The sequence below is a fragment of the Dermochelys coriacea genome, chromosome 5 (assembly GCF_009764565.3).
Source record: "Dermochelys coriacea isolate rDerCor1 chromosome 5, rDerCor1.pri.v4, whole genome shotgun sequence".
Lineage (NCBI taxonomy): Eukaryota > Metazoa > Chordata > Testudines > Dermochelyidae > Dermochelys > Dermochelys coriacea.
In genome coordinates, this window is record NC_050072.1 from 53,780,068 (window position 1) to 53,800,868 (window position 20,801).

The following is a 20,801-nucleotide window of genomic DNA, read 5'->3' on the forward strand; positions in this document are numbered from 1 at the left end:
TACTTCACTACGTTTTGTTAAGCAGCGCTTTTATTTTTTCATGTCTACATTCATCAATCTAACACATTCTGTTGCCAGACATATTAGTAAAATTTAAAGATACCTTTGGTACTACTCTGCATGTATTGTATAACAAATACAATTTATTCTAATTTTTCCATGATTTTTTTTTCTCATAAAATGTGAACTATTCCCAGGACTTTTTTTTTTTTTTGAGAATCGAACCAAAGATGATATTCTTAGTTATAATGGATTAATAATACTTGTTGGAAACAGTCATTAGGTCAGGGGATGTTCAATCATTACCACATAACTCTTCCGATGCACTTAAATCTTGATCTGCAACTCCTTTGCTGTGTCTGTCCTAGGAATCTCATAAAAAGAAACTGCTAATTGTTTTGCAATACGAGCAGACAGAAGTTCTCCTTGGGAAAAGAAAGATATTACTCCATGATGAGTAATCTTGTCTTTCCTTTTTCTTGCAGCTCAGTAGGGCAATCCAGGTTGTTGTTGTTATTTCTTTGTATTACTGCTGTTTATCAAGGGAAATTCTTGGATCCAGGTCTCCTCAACAGAGGATGGTACACTTTTTATATTTTGAGCTACATAGGCTTGCAAGTTATATCGCTTTAAGTTTCTTCTCTCTACTCAAAATGTGTTACAGAAACTTCATGGATATGTGGCAGAATTAAGTTGTCCTGGAGTACAACTGATGTGAAAATAGATTTATGATATTCTTACCCTAATAAACCATTCAAAATGGTTTGAGTGAAAGGTTAACTTGTGTATAATAGTAGGAAGTACTACAAGTTTTCAGGATGACTCTGTATGAAATAGCTAAAATTCTTAAAAAGGTAGAGATTAAAATGGCATTTACTCCCGGGGGAGGGATTATAAATGAAAAAAATTAAAATTCAGCATACAGTATTTTAAAATTCTGCAAAATTCAGCATATTTTATTTGTCAAAATAAGGCAATATAATCATGCTGTACTTGTGGCACCTTAGAGACCAACAAATTTATTAGAGCATAAGCTTTCGTGAGCTACAGCTCACTTCATCGGATGCATTTGGTGGAAAAAGCAGAGAGTGTGTATATAAATCTCTCCTCTGCTTTTTCCACCAAATGCATCCGATGAAGTGAGCTGTAGCTCACGAAAGCTTATGCTCTAATAAATTTGTTAGTCTCTAAGGTGCCACAAGTACTCCTTTTCTTTTTGCGAATACAGACTAACACGGCTGCTACTCTGAAACCTGTCATAATCATGCTGGTTTCAATTATTTTGGTAATTTATTTAAACTACAATACAATGGATGGAGAATGGGAGTGGGGAGCATTGGAGGAAATCCCCAACACCCCCCTCCCCGTCTAATGTAGATACCTTTGCTTCTAGTTATTAGTCAGCAAATTTATGTAGCCATACACTCAGCGTTACCTCATATGCAACCAAAGAACCCTAATCACTAAAGCACCATAAGAATTTATAAGGTCACGATGTCCTTTACAATAAGGCTCCTTTACACCTGGCAATGTAAAGGAGCCTTCAAATTTTTACAACTGTTTTATACCCCCGTGGGAATTCACTATAAGAACAATAGGAATAATTCACTAAGCAGGCAGGCTACTACATTCTGCTCTGCCTGAGGAAACAGAGTCTGCCCTGCACCTACCTCCTTAGAAACACCACAAAGCCCTGCCCTTCCAGGCCGAACGTGCGGCAATAGCAAGCAAGAGGGATAGAGTTTCTCTTTCTCACACACACACACACACACACACACACACACGACTAACCAGGCCCCCCCCCCCGGAGGTGATTTATGTCTCTACTGGCTGCTCGGGGCACCCAAACTGACCTGTCTGCACTGCCAGGGAGGGGTGCATGACTGCTCTTGTGGCTTCCCTTTGCTTCTCCGTTAGAAGTCATTTTTCTGCAAGGAAGCAAAGAAATCTGCGGGGGCCATGAATTCTGCTCACGCGCAGTGATGCAAAAATTACCCCAGGAGTAGACATTGCTTGGTTATACTCGATATTTACCTGCATACTGACATAGTTGAAAATCACTGTATTAACACTAAAAAGAAAAGGAGTACTTGTGGCACCTTAGAGACTAACAAATTTATTAGAGCATAAGCTTTCGTGAGCTACAGCTCACTTCATCGGATGCATTTGGTGGAAAAAACAGAGGAGAGATTTATATACACACACACAGAGAACATGAAACAATGGGTTTATCATACACACTGTAAGGAGAGTGATCACTTAAGATAAGCCATCACCAACAGCAGGGGGGGGGAAGGAAGAAAACCTTTCATGGTGACAAGCAGGTAGGCTAATTCCAGCAGTTAACAAGAATATCAGAGGAACAGTGGGGGGTGGGGTGGAAGGGAGAAATACCATGGGGAAATAGTTTTACTTTGTGTAATGACTCATCCATTCCCAGTCTCTATTCAAGCCTAAGTTAATTGTATCCAGTTTGCAAATTAATTCCAATTCAGCAGTCTCTCGTTGGAGTCTGTTTTTGAAGCTTTTTTGTTGAAGTATAGCCACTCTTAGGTCTGTGATCGAGTGACCAGAGAGATTGAAGTGTTCTCCAACTGGTTTTTGAATGTTATAATTCTTGACGTCTGATTTGTGTCCATTCATTCTTTTACGTAGAGACTGTCCAGTTTGGCCAATGTACATGGCAGAGGGGCATTGCTGGCACATGATGGCATATATCACATTGGTAGATGCACAGGTGAAGGAGCCTCTGATAGTGTGGCTGATGTGATTAGGCCCTATGATGGTATCCCCTGAATAGATATGTGGACAGAGTTGGCAACGGGCTTTGTTGCAAGGATAGGTTCCTGGGTTAGTGGTTCTGTTGTGTGGTGTGTGGTTGCTGGTGAGTATTTGCTTCAGATTGGGGGGCTGTCTGTAAGCAAGGACTGGTCTGTCTCCCAAGATCTGAGAGAGCGATGGCTCGTCCTTCAGGATAGGTTGTAGATCCTTGATGATGCGTTGGAGGGGTTTTAGTTGGGGGCTGAAGGTGATGGCTAGTGGCGTTCTGTTGTTTTCTTTGTTGGGCCTGTCCTGTAGTAGGTGACTTCTGGGTACTCTTCTGGCTCTGTCAATCTGTTTCTTCACTTCAGCAGGTGGGTATTGTAGTTGTAGGAATGCATGATAGAGATCTTGTAGGTGTTTGTCTCTGTCTGAGGGGTTGGAGCAAATGCGGTTATATCGTAGCGCTTGGCTGTAGACAATGGATCGAGTGGTATGATCTGGATGAAAGCTAGAGGCATGTAGGTAGGAATAGCGGTCAGTAGGTTTCCGATATAGGGTGGTGTTTATGTGACCATCGCTTATTAGCATCGTAGTGTCCAGGAAGTGGATCTCTTGTGTGGACTGGTCCAGGCTGAGGTTGATGGTGGGATGGAAATTGTTGAAATCATGGTGGAATTCCTCAAGAGCTTCTTTTCCATGGGTCCAGATGATGAAGATGTCATCAATGTAGCGCAAGTAGAGTAGGGGCATTAGGGAACGAGAGCTGAGGAAGCGTTGTTCTAAGTCAGCCATAAAAATGTTGGCATACTGTGGGGCCATGCGGGTACCCATCGCAGTGCCGCTGATTTGAAGGTATACATTGTCACCAAATGTGAAATAGTTATGGGTCAGGACAAAGTCACAAAGTTCTGCCACCAGGTTAGCCGTGACAGTATCGGGGATACTGTTCCTGACGGCTTGTAGTCCATCTTTGTGTGGACGAGCCATCGCTCTCTCAGATCTTGGGAGACAGACCAGTCCTTGCTTACAGACAGCCCCCCAATCTGAAGCAAATACTCACCAGCAACCACACACCACACAACAGAACCACTAACCCAGGAACCTATCCTTGCAACAAAGCCCGTTGCCAACTCTGTCCACATATCTATTCAGGGGATACCATCATAGGGCCTAATCACATCAGCCACACTATCAGAGGCTCGTTCACCTGCGCATCTACCAATGTGATATATGCCATCATGTGCCAGCAATGCCCCTCTGCCATGTACATTGGCCAAACTGGACAGTCTCTACGTAAAAGAATGAATGGACACAAATCAGACGTCAAGAATTATAACATTCAAAAACCAGTTGGAGAACACTTCAATCTCTCTGGTCACTCGATCACAGACCTAAGAGTGGCTATACTTCAACAAAAAAGCTTCAAAAACAGACTCCAACGAGAGACTGCTGAATTGGAATTAATTTGCAAACTGGATACAATTAACTTAGGCTTGAATAGAGACTGGGAATGGATGAGTCATTACACAAAGTAAAACTATTTCCCCATGGTATTTCTCCCTTCCACCCCACCCCCCACTGTTCCTCTGATATTCTTGTTAACTGCTGGAATTAGCCTACCTGCTTGTCACCATGAAAGGTTTTCCTCCTTCCCCCCCCTGCTGTTGGTGATGGCTTATCTTAAGTGATCACTCTCCTTACAGTGTGTATGATAAACCCATTGTTTCATGTTCTCTGTGTGTGTGTATATAAATCTCTCCTCTGTTTTTTCCACCAAATGCATCCGATGAAGTGAGCTGTAGCTAACGAAAGCTTATGCTCTAATAAATTTGTTAGTCTCTAAGGTGCCACAAGTACTCCTTTTCTTTTTGCGAATACAGACTAACACGGCTGCTACTCTGAAACCTGTATTAACACTAGATATTTGATAAACTGGGCTCTCAAAGAAAAGGACTATGGTAAAAATTCTGCTATCTTGACAAATTTACAGTTGAGAACCAGGAATAGATCAAAGATTTGCTCCATAACTCAATAGCAAAGTACTCAGGTCTTCCGACTGTCTGCATTCCCCTGGAAGATAGCCATCTACAAGATTACATAATGCAGACCGAAACACAATTATTATATTCTGCAACTAATCAGGAATTGAATAATGGTATAATGTATAATTACTATTAACATGATGCTAAACTTTTGTAGGTGTAAAAAGAACTACACAGGAAAACTTCATTATGGCAATAAATTTGGATAATGTAAAGAGATCTTTCTTCCAAATGCACCAACACACAGCCTAACTATTAAGCCAAAAGTAATTTTAGGCGTGCTTCACATTTTAAAAAGGAACAAATGATTTACATGCCCCAAAAATTATGTTAAGAAACTTTCTATTTTAATAAATTAAGGATGAATAATATTTATCTTGTATTATGGCATCTAGTTCTTCTTAAATATTAAAGACATTTCCTTTAATATGTGAAACATGAAAATAATAAAATGTTCTTGTCAGGATGAACCATATTGGCCCAAGAAGTTATGAAAAAAACTGGTAAACATCTGATTTAGTGATTGTGTAAAATAGATAGCTCCAAAGAATTGTGTCAGTATTTTCCAAAACTACTGCTACTTTTGAATTCATCACAAGTTGCATAAATATTAAATATACCCCAATTTCAGAAATACACACCACTTTTATGACCACAGGCAAATAATGATGACTTTCACACTTGCCACTGATTAAAACCTTCTCACCACATCCCTGGAGGAAGGGGGAACTTCCCAGAATTAAAGACTACAATGTGCACCAAGTGCAACAGACAAAGCCTTGCCTATTCTGTGTTAAGGCCCTTGATTTTTAAACCAGAGTTGTGCACAATTCTGTGGCAAACTGGACATTTTGCAGCAGCTTAAAGTACATTTTAAAAATGTGAGATATTTACTGAACATATGGAAATGAATAAGTTCAGTATTTCCATGAAAACAAATATAGAATTCCTTGGTCTTGATCCTGTCCCTACATCCCCACCTGATTTGCAAAGCACCATCAGAACAAAGCAGATTCAACATCTGGTTAGGGATTCTCCTAGCATAAGGGAACTCCTATGAAGCACAGCTGGGGACATGGCCAAACTGTGCTGTGATTTGAAAATTCTTGGAATAGCCCTGTGGAACCACTGTATGTGTGTGAAATTTAGAGCAGCCCCGAGGATCCTACAAAACAGGCTGAGGGCCAGAATAGCCTCTAGCAGCCCTATGGATCGGGGAGCATAAAGGTGTCTCAAAATACCTGCATTATCCTCATCCCAAGAGCAGCAAGAATCACCCTGGCACAGCTCAGAAGCTGGAGCCTTGTGTTATTTATTCTAACATTGCATTGATTCTACACTGCATCCAAACTTAGAGGTTTTCAGTTTACAATAATTTTTTGTATCGACAATATATGGCTACAATGTAGAAGTTGTCAGGGAGAAGCACTGGGAAGATTTGGTGGTTTGGATTTTTAGCACCTAAGAGGCAGGTGAGACATCTGTTAATGGAATAGGATGCCCTTCTTCTTTCACGCCCCTGTTGTGAACAGGGTAGAAATTTGAATTTTTTTGGTGGGTTTGAACCTCAAGATTCCCACATCAGCAACTCAAGTCAGTAACCGACCTGCGGCCCCCCACATCTCCATTTATCACTACAGCCAATAACGATGATCAAGCACATTAACTGACTGCTTCTGCTAAAAAGTTAATGTTGGCATTTAAAAGGCAATCATTAATAAGACTTCAAAGTCAACAGTAATACTGAGATGGATGGGAGCAGTTCACACTTCACAGAACTACTGTTTAAAGATATCTGCAATTTCAGGAAGACCATAATGAATTAAGTTTACACTCAAAATCATATTTGGAATGTCTTCCCCCTCCCCCCAATCACAAAAGTTAGAAACTTTTTGGCTTTTACTAACATCTTAGTTTCTGGGCTGTACAGTTCTGTGGCAAAATTTGACAGAATTGTAGAATGTAAGTGGTTCTGACCACTCTACTCTCCCCAGTTCACACTAAGGATATGTCTATACTGCACATTCCTTACGGCAGTGGGTAATCTATGTGCCCTTCTCACCCCTGTAGCATGGGCATAAATAGCAGTGTAGACCATGAGGCAAGGCTTCGGCGAGTAAACACAAGCCTGAACCTTTAATGTATATACTGTACATGGCTCTCTATACACACAATCAGTAGGAAAAGGCTGCAGCTGTGGGGAAAAGCTCCAGCACCTCCCTGCTATACCACAGCAGTTAAAGACAGAAGGAAGATAATGCTCATCACGCTAACGTGAAACATGGCCCATTTCTTCTAGCTCCACAGGATGATCTTCACAGATGAGCAACAGGCAATAGCATAGTTCTTCCCAGTCACGCTACCAGAGGTAAGCACCACAGAAGGGCCAGCTTCCTGTTTAATAGTCCTAGGATCTGCCATAATGGAGCCTGATTTCCCGTTAAGAGTCTAGGGCTCCCGGTATTTGCAGTTCTTGCCACCTGCCTGAACTGCCCCCAATCCCTTTCCTTTGTTGTGAAGCATGAGGAAATCACATAAAGTAAGCCCCCCAGTTTCCTTTAGGCTCCTTGAAACACCTAGCCCAACTTTTTCAGAGCAGTATGTTTCATTGGTCAAAACACTGTTTTTCTAGGTAGATGCTCTATGCAGAACATGCCCTTACTTGGACTTCTACTGCTTTTTAAGAAAAATGTATCTCACGGTAGACATAGACCCCAGATTTTTCTCCAATTTTGCACTTAAAGAGGCAAATTTAACTAATTAATGACTCCTTGATCAATGTGGTTATCTTAGTTTATGTTTTAGGAAGGAGTTTCCAGTTTTTTTCCTACTATGATCCTACATCCTCAAATCCTTCAAAGTGCCACTGGAAAAGTCATAGAGACACCAAAGTTCTATAGGTCTCCCAGGCTTCTGGTGAAAAGAGAAAACTTCACTTACGCTCATCCTCCATAGTGTCCGTGTATTTTCAGAGACCATGCAACACATCAAGCAGATAACTGCTTTGTCTGACACTTTACCCACTCTGCCTACAAGACACAGCTCATCAGAAAGATCTGCCAAGGAATGCTTACACAAGCAACTACTAGTGCCTCTTTACTGAGTATGATCCACAGGCTGGAAACCCTCTTTAGGTCTTTTACCTCCCCCCCCTTTTTAAAAGCAGGATACAGGTTCTGTTGAACCATAAAGCAGGGCTGTGGACAGAAAGCGATACCTTATCACTGTTGGGAACTCCAGCCTGACAAAAACTCACCAAGATGAGACTAGTCAACTTGTACTTCAATAACTCAGAAGGTATCATAAGCATGAAGATTTATTTTGACGAATTACTTTTTTACGTAACTCACATTAACATCAAACACTTAAAAGGAAAGACGTAATTACATCATTAATCTTACACTGTTCACAAACATCTTATCCTTATCCAGCACAGAAATGCATATTTTATCAAACTGTAACAACCTTAACTCTGGTTTCAGAGTAGCAGCCATGTTAGTCTGTATTCGCAAAAAGAAAAGGAGGACTTGTGGCACCTTAGAGACTAACAAATTTATTTGAGCATAAGCTTTTGTGAGCTACAGCTCACTTCATCGGATGCATTCGATGAAGTGAGCTGTAGCTCACGAGAGCTAATGCTCAAATAAATTTGTTAGTCTCTAAGGTGCCACAAGTCCTCCTTTTCTTTTTGTGAACCTTAACTCTGACCCCAAAATAAATACTAATATTTATGCCCATATTCTCAAAATGTAAACACAAAAAATCCTTCTGAATCAGAAGTCATTAATAATATTTGTTGATTAGCCTCAGGTGCAAGTCCACATATATAATCATTCTTTTCTAACTACCCACATTATTTTCAAGAAACATAAGTCACTGGTGTGTTATCAAGAATCAAACCACCAGCTGCCAAATAGGAAAAGTGGGCTAAGTATATTTAGCCCTTTAAAGAAATGAAGCCAAGATACAAATGTCAAAGACACCAGGCCAGAGGTCAGAGTTGAGGCTCTTGAGTGAGAGCCACATAATCTGACGTACATCACGTGCTAGTTAAGGGGGCCAGGGACAGATTTCTCCCGTCCTTCCCCAGCTCCTTTCTGGGCTGCTGAATGACGTCACCGGCACGCTCTTAGCTAATTTTTCAAACCAGGCGTTGGCGACCGAACCGGGACAGGCTCGCGGGGATGCTCCGCGCGCAGAACAGGGAAGGGTGAGGAGCAGCCGCCCCCCGCCTACAGCGCGGCCGCCCGGCCACGAGACTCAGCTTCCCGCTCGGCTGCTGAAGCGGGAGGGGGGCCCCGGGCAGGCGCCGCAAGCCGAGGGCGTCACTCGCAAAGACCGGCCGGCCGCGTACTCCTGCGGTCGGAGTCCCGCATAGCCTGGGGGAGAGGGGCAGGAAAGGAAGGGGTTCAGCCGCGCGGACGACAAGTCGGACAAGCACCCTCCGTGCTTACCATAGCTCCCCGCTTCCAGCCACATCACACTTCCGGGAGCGAGGGGGTGGAGCCGGAAGGCCGGTGCTAAGCTCTGCTGGTTGGTCCGGGAAGTGCTGGTACGTGACTGACAGACATCATTGAAACCGCTGCGCGTTCTGATTGGAGACGGCTGCCAGAGGGGGCGGGGCTGGGAGATGCACGACTGTATCGGCGCGCGGCAGCTGGCGGTTTTGGTTGGCTGCAGTAAGGCTCCTCCTCTTCGGGACTCGGGACCGCGGAAGCGGCCTGGGGCAGTGAGGTAGGGAAGCGGGGCGCGCACCGGGCGGCCGGGGCCGGGTACTGTCTGCGGGAGCGGGAGGCAGGGGAGGCTGTGCCGACTTTCCGTCTGAGCCTGCCGGCAGGCGGCCCCGGGCCCTTCTGTTCGGCTGGCCAACGAGTTGCGGGTCGCGTCCTACTCGGGTGGTAGTGCTGGCGGCGCCACCCCCCCCTCCCTGGGGCGGCGGAGAAACTGCGAAGCAATCGACTCGCTGCGTCCGCGCTGCCGCCTTGGTCTGGCGGGGCGGGGCGGGGCGGGGCGGGGGCATATAACTGAAGCAGGGGAAGGGCAGGGGCCTCCCAGGGGCTATCAGAGCTGTGGGGTAATGGGCACCTTTTCCTCCACCAGCGACGGGGGGATTTCTGGGGGTGGGAGCGGAGTGTCAGGGACTTTCCTCTCTGACCCCGCCTGAGCAGAGTCTAGGGGTAGCAGCGTGGAGGTAATTCCAGAAGCAATGCTTAGTTTGTGGGGCAGTGGCTGGGACTCTGTGCCTCGCTCTAGCAGGCGTGTGCGTGGTTGCATTTCAAGCCCTGGTAGGATGGTGTTTTTCTTCCTTATTCTCTAGACTGGTCCATCTATGCATCGGCATAGATCAGGGGTGTGAAATACAGTAACTCCCCACTTAACATTCTCTCGCTTAACGTCGTTTCCAGCTTACATCCCTGCTCAATTAAAGAACATGGTCCATTTAAAGTTGTGCAGTGATTCGCTATAACGTTGTGTGGCTGCCTGCTTTGTCCCCAGCTGGCAGCCCCCCATCAGCTTCCCCTATACACCTCCTCCCACAGCACCTCCTGCTCACTGGCAGACCCCACAGATCAGTGCCTTCCCCTGCCTCCTGCCTGCAGCAATCAGCTGGCTTCCAATGTTCAGGAGGGAGGGGGGGAGGAGTAAGGACTCCATGCACAAACCAGCTGATTGCTGGGGGGGGGGAGGAGCGAGGACATGGTCTGCAGAGTAAAGGGGGAGGAGGGGGGCGCTTGGAGAGAAGGAGTGGAGTGGGTGGGCCAAGGGTTGAGCCCCCCCCCATGCTCGCAGAGTAGGAGAAGCTGCTGCGCAATGTGCTTCTCCTAGCCTACAGCACATTCAGCTTCCTTGCCTGCCTCATTGTCTCCAGTGCCAGTGGGCTGTGCCTATGTGGAGTAAGGCAGGGGCACCTCCCAACTATAATACCATACTGTATAGCAAAAAAAAAATTTCCCTGGAACCTAACCCCAACCATTTACATTCATTCTTATGGGGAAATTGGATGTGCTTAACATTGTTTCACTTAAAGTTGCATTTTTCAGGAACATAACTACAATGTTAAGTGAGGAGTTACTGTGTCCACATCCTTGAATGACATTGCTATGCTGACCTAGCCCCTGGTGTAGACGGTGCTAGGTTGATAGAATTCTTTTGCGTCTCTGGGAGGTGGATTAACTACAGCAATGGGAGAACCCCTCCTGTCAGCATAAGTAGTGTCTACACTGAAGCGCTACAGTTGGTAGCCCTGCTCCGTTCATTGGCTCAGGTGTTTGCTTTTATTTTAACGGTTTGAGTGCACTTGGTATACATGCATCAGACTAGGCCTATTTTTGCCCTCTTAGGATAAAAACTGCTGGGATGAAGAACGAAGCTCTCCTTTTTATTGTCACTGAGTACCTGTAAATGAAGAGTTTTTCTTGCTGTTCAATGCAGGGCAAATTGTTTCTAAAGTTAACAAGCAAAGATTCATATATACAGATGCAAGTCTTTACTGGCAAATGATATTCCATTTCATTTAACAGCTGTAAACTACCATTGTAATGGAATATTTGTCACTTTTTTTATCCTCATCTGTAAGAATATATATCACCAGCTCCCATTCTCTAAATAAATATCTGCTTTTTTTTTCATACATGAGAGACCTATCCTAGAACCATCTTGTTGTTGTTTCACTTCAAACTGAACAAGCTATAGATACAAAATCCAAGAACTGTAATTGGGAATCATGCGATTAAAACCCCACTTGTCTCTTTGAAAAAATAGGGGCAGCTCTAATACATTTTTGTGAGCGTTTCTGATTTAAAGGATGCATCTGATTTTCCCTTGATTGGTTTTCTAATTCATAGTAGAACTGCTTAGTATCCTGTAGTAGACAAGAGAACCTGTAAAGATTTAATTTATCATGCTTTGTGCCATGACCATGATACAGTACTTAAAATATTTTCTAGTATTTGTGAACCCTTGCATGGTTACTTCTTGTTGTGTGAAGTGCGTGAAGTGAAATCATTTCTTTATAACCGTGACTCAGAAATGTAGAACTTCAGTGCTGAGGTAACATCATCTTCTACTTGTTTTGTTTAGGGTATGTTTACACTTCCCACATTACAGTGTGGCTGGAGCTCTCCTGGCGATAAAAAATAAATTACCTGAATGAGGGGTGGTAGCTTTATTGCCAGGAGCACAGCTCCCGGTGATAAAGCGCTGTGTATACTGGAACTTTTCAGTGCTAAAACTTTTGTCGTTCGGGGGGTGTTTTTTCACACCCCTGAACGACTGAAGTTTAAGTGCTGAAGATGGCATTGTAGATACAGCCTTAGTGAATTCATCAACAGTGGGACTTATATTTTTATTGTAAAATGTGATGAAGCGAGGAATTGTTTTAATGAAACACAAAAAAGAAGGATATTTTAACAACTGGTTTGGTTTTGCCGGTAAATTTAGAATGATCCTCATTGTTCACTGCTGGAAGCACATGAGACAGCAGAGTGGACTTAGAAAGAAAAAAAGAGGTAGATTCATCGATCAGTCTCCCATGCTCAGGTCTTACTGCAGCTCCTGTGTGATTGCTCATTTCATTATCTTCCTTTCTTTTATGAAAATGCTACGTTGGTGGGGATTTTTAAGTTTATGCACCAGACTTGGGGTCAACTTGGAAATGCTTGAATAAAGATATTTGTGTGCGTCAAGGCTACAACATGTTTTCTCACAACTAACTATTAAAAGGTACACGTTAATTAAAACCTCTTAATTTTTTAATTGCTCAGTGTGCTGTTTTAGGTTGTTGGCTCGCTGAAATCATTACATTCATTAGGAAGCCGGTTAGATTATGAAATCCATAGTAACTCTTTCATCTGGCACCTGATTTTGAAGAGGGTCTACATCTACCTCCAGGGTCTTTGCAGTGGACAGGATTTAATTTGTTGCCTTAGCATGAAACTTATGTGGTGTGTATTTGTTTTGTAAGCAGGTAGCTTTGATCCTCTGAGGAATTTCAGTAAGACAAGATTATATATGTGAATGTCAATTTTGGTGGAAGAGCTTCATCATGAATATTTTGTCTACGTTAAGATAACTGGATGTTGCTGTCACCACTGATCTGTTTTCTGAAAGTTTTTATTAAAGAACTGAACATCATTTTCCTACTTTCAAGTTTGCTGGTGCTTAAATAACTTTAAAGGCACCAGTTCAAGAATGATAGTCTTGGTTTGGGGCCTCTCTTTTTTAAGGTTCATACTTCAAGTGTTGGACTTATTAGTGGTGTCAGTCTAAAGACAGTGGGAGTCTTTATGCAATACAGAATCTTGTGACAGTATTCTTCTATCACTGGAAAAAAAGGAAGAATAATTCCACCCCACCTGGATATCAGTTGATTTCCTGTGAAATGTTGCTTTAGAAAGTCAGAACATGGCAATATAATAAAGGATACACTTACTTCTGTAATAAATCTAGACAGTCTTCTATTCAAACCAAACATTTATGGGCCAGTGAAACAGACGTATTCATCATCTTTTACATTGAAACATATAAGTTAACCTTGTAGTGCAATCTTTTTTTTTTCTCTCCCCAAAGAACAACTTGGCTTTCAGTGGCAATTCACTATAACCAAAATTGCAATGCATTGAAATGATTTGGAACTTTTTTCAACATCACTAAACACGGAATTTCACTTTTAAGAGATAATCACTACTGCATATAGCTTAGAGTCTATAGGAAAAGTAGAATATTGTCTTCAGTTTAGTTGGAAATTGCAGAGGAAATGTAGGTTGTAAATACCTAAACTGGAATTTGACTAGAATATTAGGCTTAACATCTCTGCTCTTGTAGATAAAGTGCCATGGGATCATTAATAACCTGGGGTGCTGAGGATTTCAGTAATATCTCATTTGAAAACCGGCATCTCCAAAAGCACAATGCCCCTTAGGTTGGTGCTATGGTATAGGTTCAATGTAGATTTGAAGAGTGCCACTTATGAACTACTAACACCACATCCTGCAGCAGTTTTCCTCAAAGTCTGTCCAAATATTCACTGTGTCCAGCTTAGGGTGGAGACATCTGGTGAGATTGCAGTCTTTGATCCAAATGCAGGCACAAAAGATACCAGTTGCCTGGGTGTTGTGTGTGTGTGTGTGTTTTTTTTTTTTTTTTTTTTTAAAAGAGTGAAATAAACCAGTTTTAATGAGTAGTGTTTGGTTTCCATTTTGTAATGAAAAAAATAAGCAACAGAAACTCTTCTGTTAGTTATACTGTCAAATACAGCTGAAAGTGAAGGGCTTGTTCTGTGTTCCATTTGAATTGTTTAAGCGATAGAGCATATCGGTGAATTTGCTGAAAAGTGAAAAATACCATGGTGTCTTGACATGAAATACATGTGCATATGCTCTAGAAAACAATTGCATATACATAAAGGCAGAACAATCATTTTGCATACTGATAAAGCAGTGCATCGTGAGCAATGGTGTGAAATGCTGCAAGTTTTACATGAGCAAGTCTAAAGCTGGGAATAAGGGTGTGATTTATTTAAATCGGTTCATATTTTTATACCACATCTATCACTTCTTTTTTATTGCCTTAAAATAAGTCATGAAATGCATAAAAAAGTGTTCATGTAGCTTGCCACAATTTCAAATTATAATTATAAATCGATGAATAGAGTATAGGGGACAAAATTTATTCTGAGCCAGAAAAAACATACTTCTGCTATAGAAATACACATGGGGGTGTGTGTAAGGCTAGTAGTGTGACTACACACCTGATTAGAACTGTTTGCTTCAGACAGTGTCACTCAGATTTATGACCAGGAGTCGTGTGTAACATTGATTTTCCCCCTCCCTCCCTTAAAACTGCTTATTTCGTAGAATGACAAGGTGGATGAGGTAATATCTTTTATTGGACCAACTTCTGTTAGTGAGAGAGACAAGCTTACACAGAGCTCTTCTTCAGGTATGAGAAAGGTAATCAGAGTGTTCCACATTGTATTTAGCTGTGATAGATGGTTTAGCATAAATAGTTGACACATTTCAAGAGACTATTCAAGGGAAGTGGCATGTTTTGTAGAATGACAGATTACGGAACTATATGTCAAAGAATGTTGCAATGACATGTTTAATGGCTGTATGAATGATGCTGTTTGGAACAGCAGATGCCATATTCCTTACATTAGGTAGGCCTTTTCCCAATAGAAAATGCTATTCAAATATGTCGGAGACTTTCTAGCACATGTGCACACAGGTAGTAACCAGATATTCTATACATCAGTTTGTGCAATTTTCAAAGGGATTTGATATATAGTATGTACGCTTCTAGTGCACCCCTCATAGTAGTATTTCGGTACCGGGCATGAAGTCTCAAAGGGCTGGATTTCTCAGCTGTTTAGGTGCCTAAAGATGAAGATAGGTGCCCTGTGAGATTCTGAAAATCTACCTGAAAAGGTACCTGTGCTATCTTTAGACGTCTAAATACCTTGAAAATCTGGCCCTAAGGCATTATATTGCTTCAGACCTCATAATTTGAACAAAGCACCTAGACTGTTGGACATTGTTTAACAGAGGATTGTACAAGAGTGATGACTTACCTATCCTCTGTTTGTCAGAGGGTGGAGATGGATTTCAGGAGCGAGATCACTAGATCATTACCTGTTAGGTTCACTCCCTCTGGGGCACCTGGCATTGGCCACTGTAGGTACACAGGATATTGGGCTGGATGGACCTTTGGTCTGACCCAGTATGGCCTTTATTATGTTCTCTTAAATGAACAACCTTGACCATTGCGTTTCATTTTGTTCCATTGTATCCACTACTGTGCTATATCTGTGTATCCATAATGTGAGCCTCACCGGATCATACATCATTATGTCTGGATGCCTTCTTATAGCACACACTTGTGTTTCTGTGCCATTTGGATGTGACTGACTTTTGATGGTTGTATTTGCATCTGTTCTGGGTGGCAGATTCTAAGTAAGGCATTAAGTAAAATGTACTCCTTAACCTATATTTTGTGGGTATTGAACCTCATAAACCTAATCTGTCAAACTAGGAAAAATTTCAATTTAAATTACTTTCCTTGAGGGATTTTTCTGGCATATGGGGAATAGATGCCAGATCTTGCTATTGGCCAATGAGAGTTTTGCATGAGTAAGGGGAACAAGATTTAGCCAGATTCAGGGATGTCCTAGTTCTGGAAAGGTAGGTAAAATCAGCTAAATTTATGCCCAAATTCTATCTTGAGCTGATATGAATATCTGTGTGGGTGATAAGGTTCAGATGACTTCCTCAGCTGTACATCTGGCAAAGAATGGACCATGGTGGTTGTAGTTACTAGGAAGAAGAGAGAAGAATAAAATAATGCACATAAATAAGGACTAATCATGCCCTAGACTATGTCCCACTACACAACTAGGTTAGAAGGCTATTTCTAAAATAGACAATAATGGTATCACAAGCCATATATTTAAACAGCTTCAGCATGCTCTTTGAAGTCCAGTGCAGACCATCCCAAAGAGCATCATTCTAGAAGAAAAAAAAATAGAGTAAAGCAATTTAGCAGAAAGGCACATTATAACTCCGAATATTTTGTTACATTATCTTTCAATTTGTTTTTGCCTTTTAGGAAAAAGGTTAAAATTATCTGAAAAGGTAGAAAATTTTGCACTAAAAAAGTTCTGTTCCTTACTCTGATACTGACTTTTGTGGCCTTGTGCAAGTTACTTAGCTTCTCCCTACTCACTACTCCATCGCCCAACTCTGCAGTTGAGACAATATGTAGTTTTGTAAAGTGTTTTTTGGGTTCCTTGGAGGAAAGGCCCTGTGTGTGCAAAGATTATTACTGGAATTAAATATTAAAGCTATTACTGTGATATAGGCCTTTTTTCCTTCTGTTGTAAGTGAGATACTACTGGATTATTTGTGATAGCAAATTGATGTGAGTTTAGAAGACATTCAAAAGAGAAAAGGAGTACGTGTGGCACCTTAGAGACTAACAAATTTATTAGAGCATAAGCTTTCGTGAGCTACAGCTCACTTCATCGGATGCATTTGGTGGAAAAAACAGAGGAGAGATTTATATACACACACACAGAGAACATGAAATGTTCTCTGTGTGTGTGTATATAAATCTCTCCTCTGTTTTTTCCACCAAATGCATCCGATGAAGTGAGCTGTAGCTCACGAAAGCTTATGCTCTAATAAATTTGTTAGTCTCTAAGGTGCCACACGTACTCCTTTTCTTTTTGCGAATACAGACTAACACGGCTGCTACTCTGAAACCTGTGATTCAAAAGAGAATTATTGAAAAGTTACTGTAGTTTGCGAATATAATGCAATAGGTTTTAATGAATATTAACTCAATATGAGGAGACAACTTCTGACTTACACAATAAAGTATTTTCATCAAATGAATAAGCAGAGACCACCAAGGTTACTCCCTTCAGAGACATCCTAGTAACCTTACAAAAGATTGTTTGATAAAAGGTACTGAGGGATTGAAAGTTTTGGGAATTATATCATTGGAATAATACAAACAATCCTACATCTGCTACACAGACTTGTAGATGAGTTTTCAGTCTAGCATTGTGTGAATGGGTGTCCTCAAACCGACCAGATGGATAGATCAGAGATGGGGATGGGGAGGAGTCTGATCTTTAGCTGTAATTGGTTCACTCACACAACGACAGCGGGAATGATAACTTTGCATAAGGACAAAAATTTAGCCAAATCATTTGTTTATATCAGAAGAAAAAAAATTAATGCAAGAGTAAAGTGAGGCTGTCTATCCTATCACAAGCTGCATTTGTTTTTACAAATAAGGCAAATAATTATGAAAGGGATTGTTTGTTTATATGTCTACAAAAGGATCTTACAGGCCACTGTTTTCAATATAGTAACTGGATAGGATAGAGGGAGCACAGGGCTTTCTATATGCAGTCAGCTGTGTTCAGCTTATGGAGGAAGTTTTTCAGTGAATCTTTCCTTAGGTTTTTGTATCTGGACAAATTAGAACAGTTTAGAAAGTTGCTAGAAGCAAATTGTATTGTGTGGATTTATATTAAATTTCACCACATGGAAATTAATCTTGAAATAAAAGTAATATAGGGAGTATTACTTAAAATGCCCATGGATGCAATGAGGACTGTCTGGGCTGAAGCATTAATTTCAATGGGAGACATGGATGCACATCAGAGAGCAAAATTTGTCCCTTGTCTCTCCTTTCTCCCCCCAGCCCCCCATATCATCAACAGTTTTTTCACTGGAGTACCACTAGGATAGATGGCAAAGGGAATTCTCAAGATATGAGTCTCAGTTTTGGTAGCCTCTTGAACACATCTTTAGAGAGAACAAGAGAGCTTGTTTTCCCTTATCCTTAGTCAAGAAAATACATTTCTTCACACACAGGTAAAAAAAATATATTTTAAATTTAGGAAATGCCTTTCTTAGATCTTGTCTACACTAAGGATTTCATTATCACCAACCCCAAGTATTATAAAAGCATGACCCAGACCTCCAAAATCATTTGATTGAATCATTTGATTTCAGTCATCATTGATTTTTGAGCCTTTATGTTACACTTGAGTCATATCTTCAAGCTTTTCTCTGCAAACCTGATGGCTAGAAACTTTTTTTTTTTTTTTTTTTTTTTGGATAAAAGCAAACTGAGCTGTTCGTATAATCAGAGGACTCACGGAGCTGCTGCTTTAAATACCATGAGACTAGTGATAAAATCTTAACTGGCAATACTAGATTTTTTCCTAAGACTTTCCCACCATGGCTTACAACATACATTATTTTAGTTGGAGTTCTATCATGATTTCGTCTGCTTGATGCAAACCAAATAAAAGTTGATTTTTAGCTTTACATGAACATGCTTAACAACGCAGTGGGCGATGCATAACACTAGAGAGCTATATGGTATTAATAACATTTGAAACTTCATGGTAGGGTAGTAACTGCAAACTAAACAGGAATTGATTGCACAGATTGAAAAATTGTTTTTTCTGTATATGGTATATTTAGTGCTTAAGTGAGGAGTATACTGAAAATTAAGGACCCAGTCATGAAAACACTGAGGCCTTGTCTAGGCTATGATCTAAGTTGTGACGTTAGCATGTTAGTTAACTAACCCAATAATGTCACACCTTAAATCCTAGCCTAGATGAAGCATTACATGGTCATTACCATGAATGTTCCCATTGAAGAGAATGGCTCTATTTGCTCAAGAATGGACCCTAATACTGTTAGAAAGTGAAGATTGCTGAGAATAAAGCGATAGAGGTGATAGCAATTAAACAGAATTTTTAAAGGGATTATAGCATCTATGTGGTAATAGAGTCCCTGGTTCAGGTTTAAAATTAGTTTAGTTTCAAACATACCATGGTTGGTCGCTATTTTGAATTATTTTGCTTTCTTGATAAAATGCTTAGAAGGCCTGACCAGGTTCAGAGCTCTCCTGCATAGACTTTGTACAGATATACAGATATGTTCCCTGCCCTACAGAGTTTACAGTCCAAGGCTCCAGTTCTGCAGATGTTTAACTGCATGCAGTATGAAAAGTTCAGTTGAAAACAATGGGGCTATTCACAGTGTCTAAAGTTAAGCATATGAATAAGGTTTGCAGGATCAGGGCCTAAAATAACCTCTTGAGTTTAGGTCTCAAATTACATAAGATAATGTGTTTTTTCCTCCCATAGTGCATGACTGTGAGGGGAGTAGGTGTGTAACTACTATTTTTTAATTTAAAATGCATTTTTTCACGTTAATAACATTTTCCCAAGAACCCTCCAACCTCTCTCTTTCCTTGGGTAACTGGCAAAGTGTTCAAGAGTCAAAATACTTAAATCCTATACCAGAGTATTAACCATCTTGTTGTTTCCTATCTATTGGTTTAACTCAACTCACTATCTTAAATGACACAAAAAGAAAAGGAGTACTTGTGGCACCTTAGAGACTAACAAATTTATTTGAGCATAAGCTTTCGTGAGCTGCAGCTTATGCTCAAATAAATGTGTTGGTTTCTAAGGTGCCAAAAGTACTCTTTTTTTTTTTTTTTTTTTTCCAAAATACAGACTAATGCGGCTGCTACTCTGAAATCTTAAATGACACACACTCTTGTCGTCTTTAGATATCTTTATGTTGTTCTTGAGCGTTTTCAGGATGTCCTTGTAACACATTGACTTAACAAACTGGATTCTTAAAGTAGTTAACATTCAAAGGATTAGTACTTACTTTTTTTGCTTTCATGGGATAGACTTTCTGGTCTTTGAATAACCCAAGTGTATCAGACCTCACCTCAAAACAAGACAGAGTAATAGTTGTGTTATTACAAATTCATTAATTTAAAATCAGAAACACAGCTGAAGAATATTGAATGATCACCAAAGCTAGGTTAGTTACTTACTGACTTGTAACGCAAATGTAAACATAAAATCAATATTATAGAAGTTTATCCCTCTTCCAACTTAATTGTATCATTAGTTGGAGCAGTGGAAAAATAGACTACATTGTCTTTCTGTAGTTTTATCTTTTTTACAGAATCTAAGCTTTCCTTCACTTTTTTAAAATACCCATTCCTAATAATAACTTGTTGTGGAAAGAGTCTTTTGTACATGAGATTTTTGCTAGGTTAATATAATACAATGTAATGGAAAAAGTCTCTTCATAAAAACTATAACAGCGGAAAAAGTATGAAGTAGATCACCTATTCAGTTCAGTCAGGTGTTAAAGTCTAGCTAATTCTATTTAAAGTCTAGCTAGGAGCATTTAAATGTACAGCAGTCTGAGAAAATAAACCTGAGTAGAAGAACTTAAAAAAACCAAACACATCCTTCACTGCTGTTAGATCATACCCCATTCCATCTTTATTCTCTGTCTCTTGTCTTGCTTTCTCACCCTCCCCCAGACTTTTCTTTCTTCCATACATTCTCAGGTATGTCTGTACAACAAAGGTGTGATTGTAAACAGAAAGACATACCTACACTGCTTTAAATCTATCCAGCACGGGTAATGAGTA

The 20,801-nt window shown here is 40.7% G+C and overlaps 2 protein-coding genes across 7 annotated transcripts in view; one reads left to right on the forward strand and one right to left on the reverse strand.

Moving 5' to 3' along the window:
- Positions 1 to 9,416, reverse strand: part of TMEM167A (transmembrane protein 167A) — a 29,299-nt gene extending 19,883 nt beyond the window's left edge. Inside the window, exon 1 of the mRNA XM_038401669.2 lies at positions 9,260 to 9,416. Within this exon, the coding sequence (XP_038257597.1) occupies positions 9,260 to 9,262 (3 nt within the window). The 5' untranslated portion in view covers positions 9,263 to 9,416. The remainder of the gene's footprint in view (positions 1 to 9,259) is intronic.
- XRCC4 (X-ray repair cross complementing 4) overlaps positions 9,394 to 20,801 on the forward strand; it is a 285,186-nt gene continuing 273,778 nt past the window's right edge. For 3 of the 6 annotated variants that reach the window (XM_038401658.2, XM_038401660.2, XM_043514262.1), the window contains exon 1: positions 9,394 to 9,539. The gene's annotated coding sequence lies outside the window, so the exon portion shown is untranslated. The remainder of the gene's footprint in view (positions 9,540 to 20,801) is intronic. The other 3 variants (XM_038401661.2, XM_038401662.2, XM_043514263.1) reach the window with 1 other exon arrangement.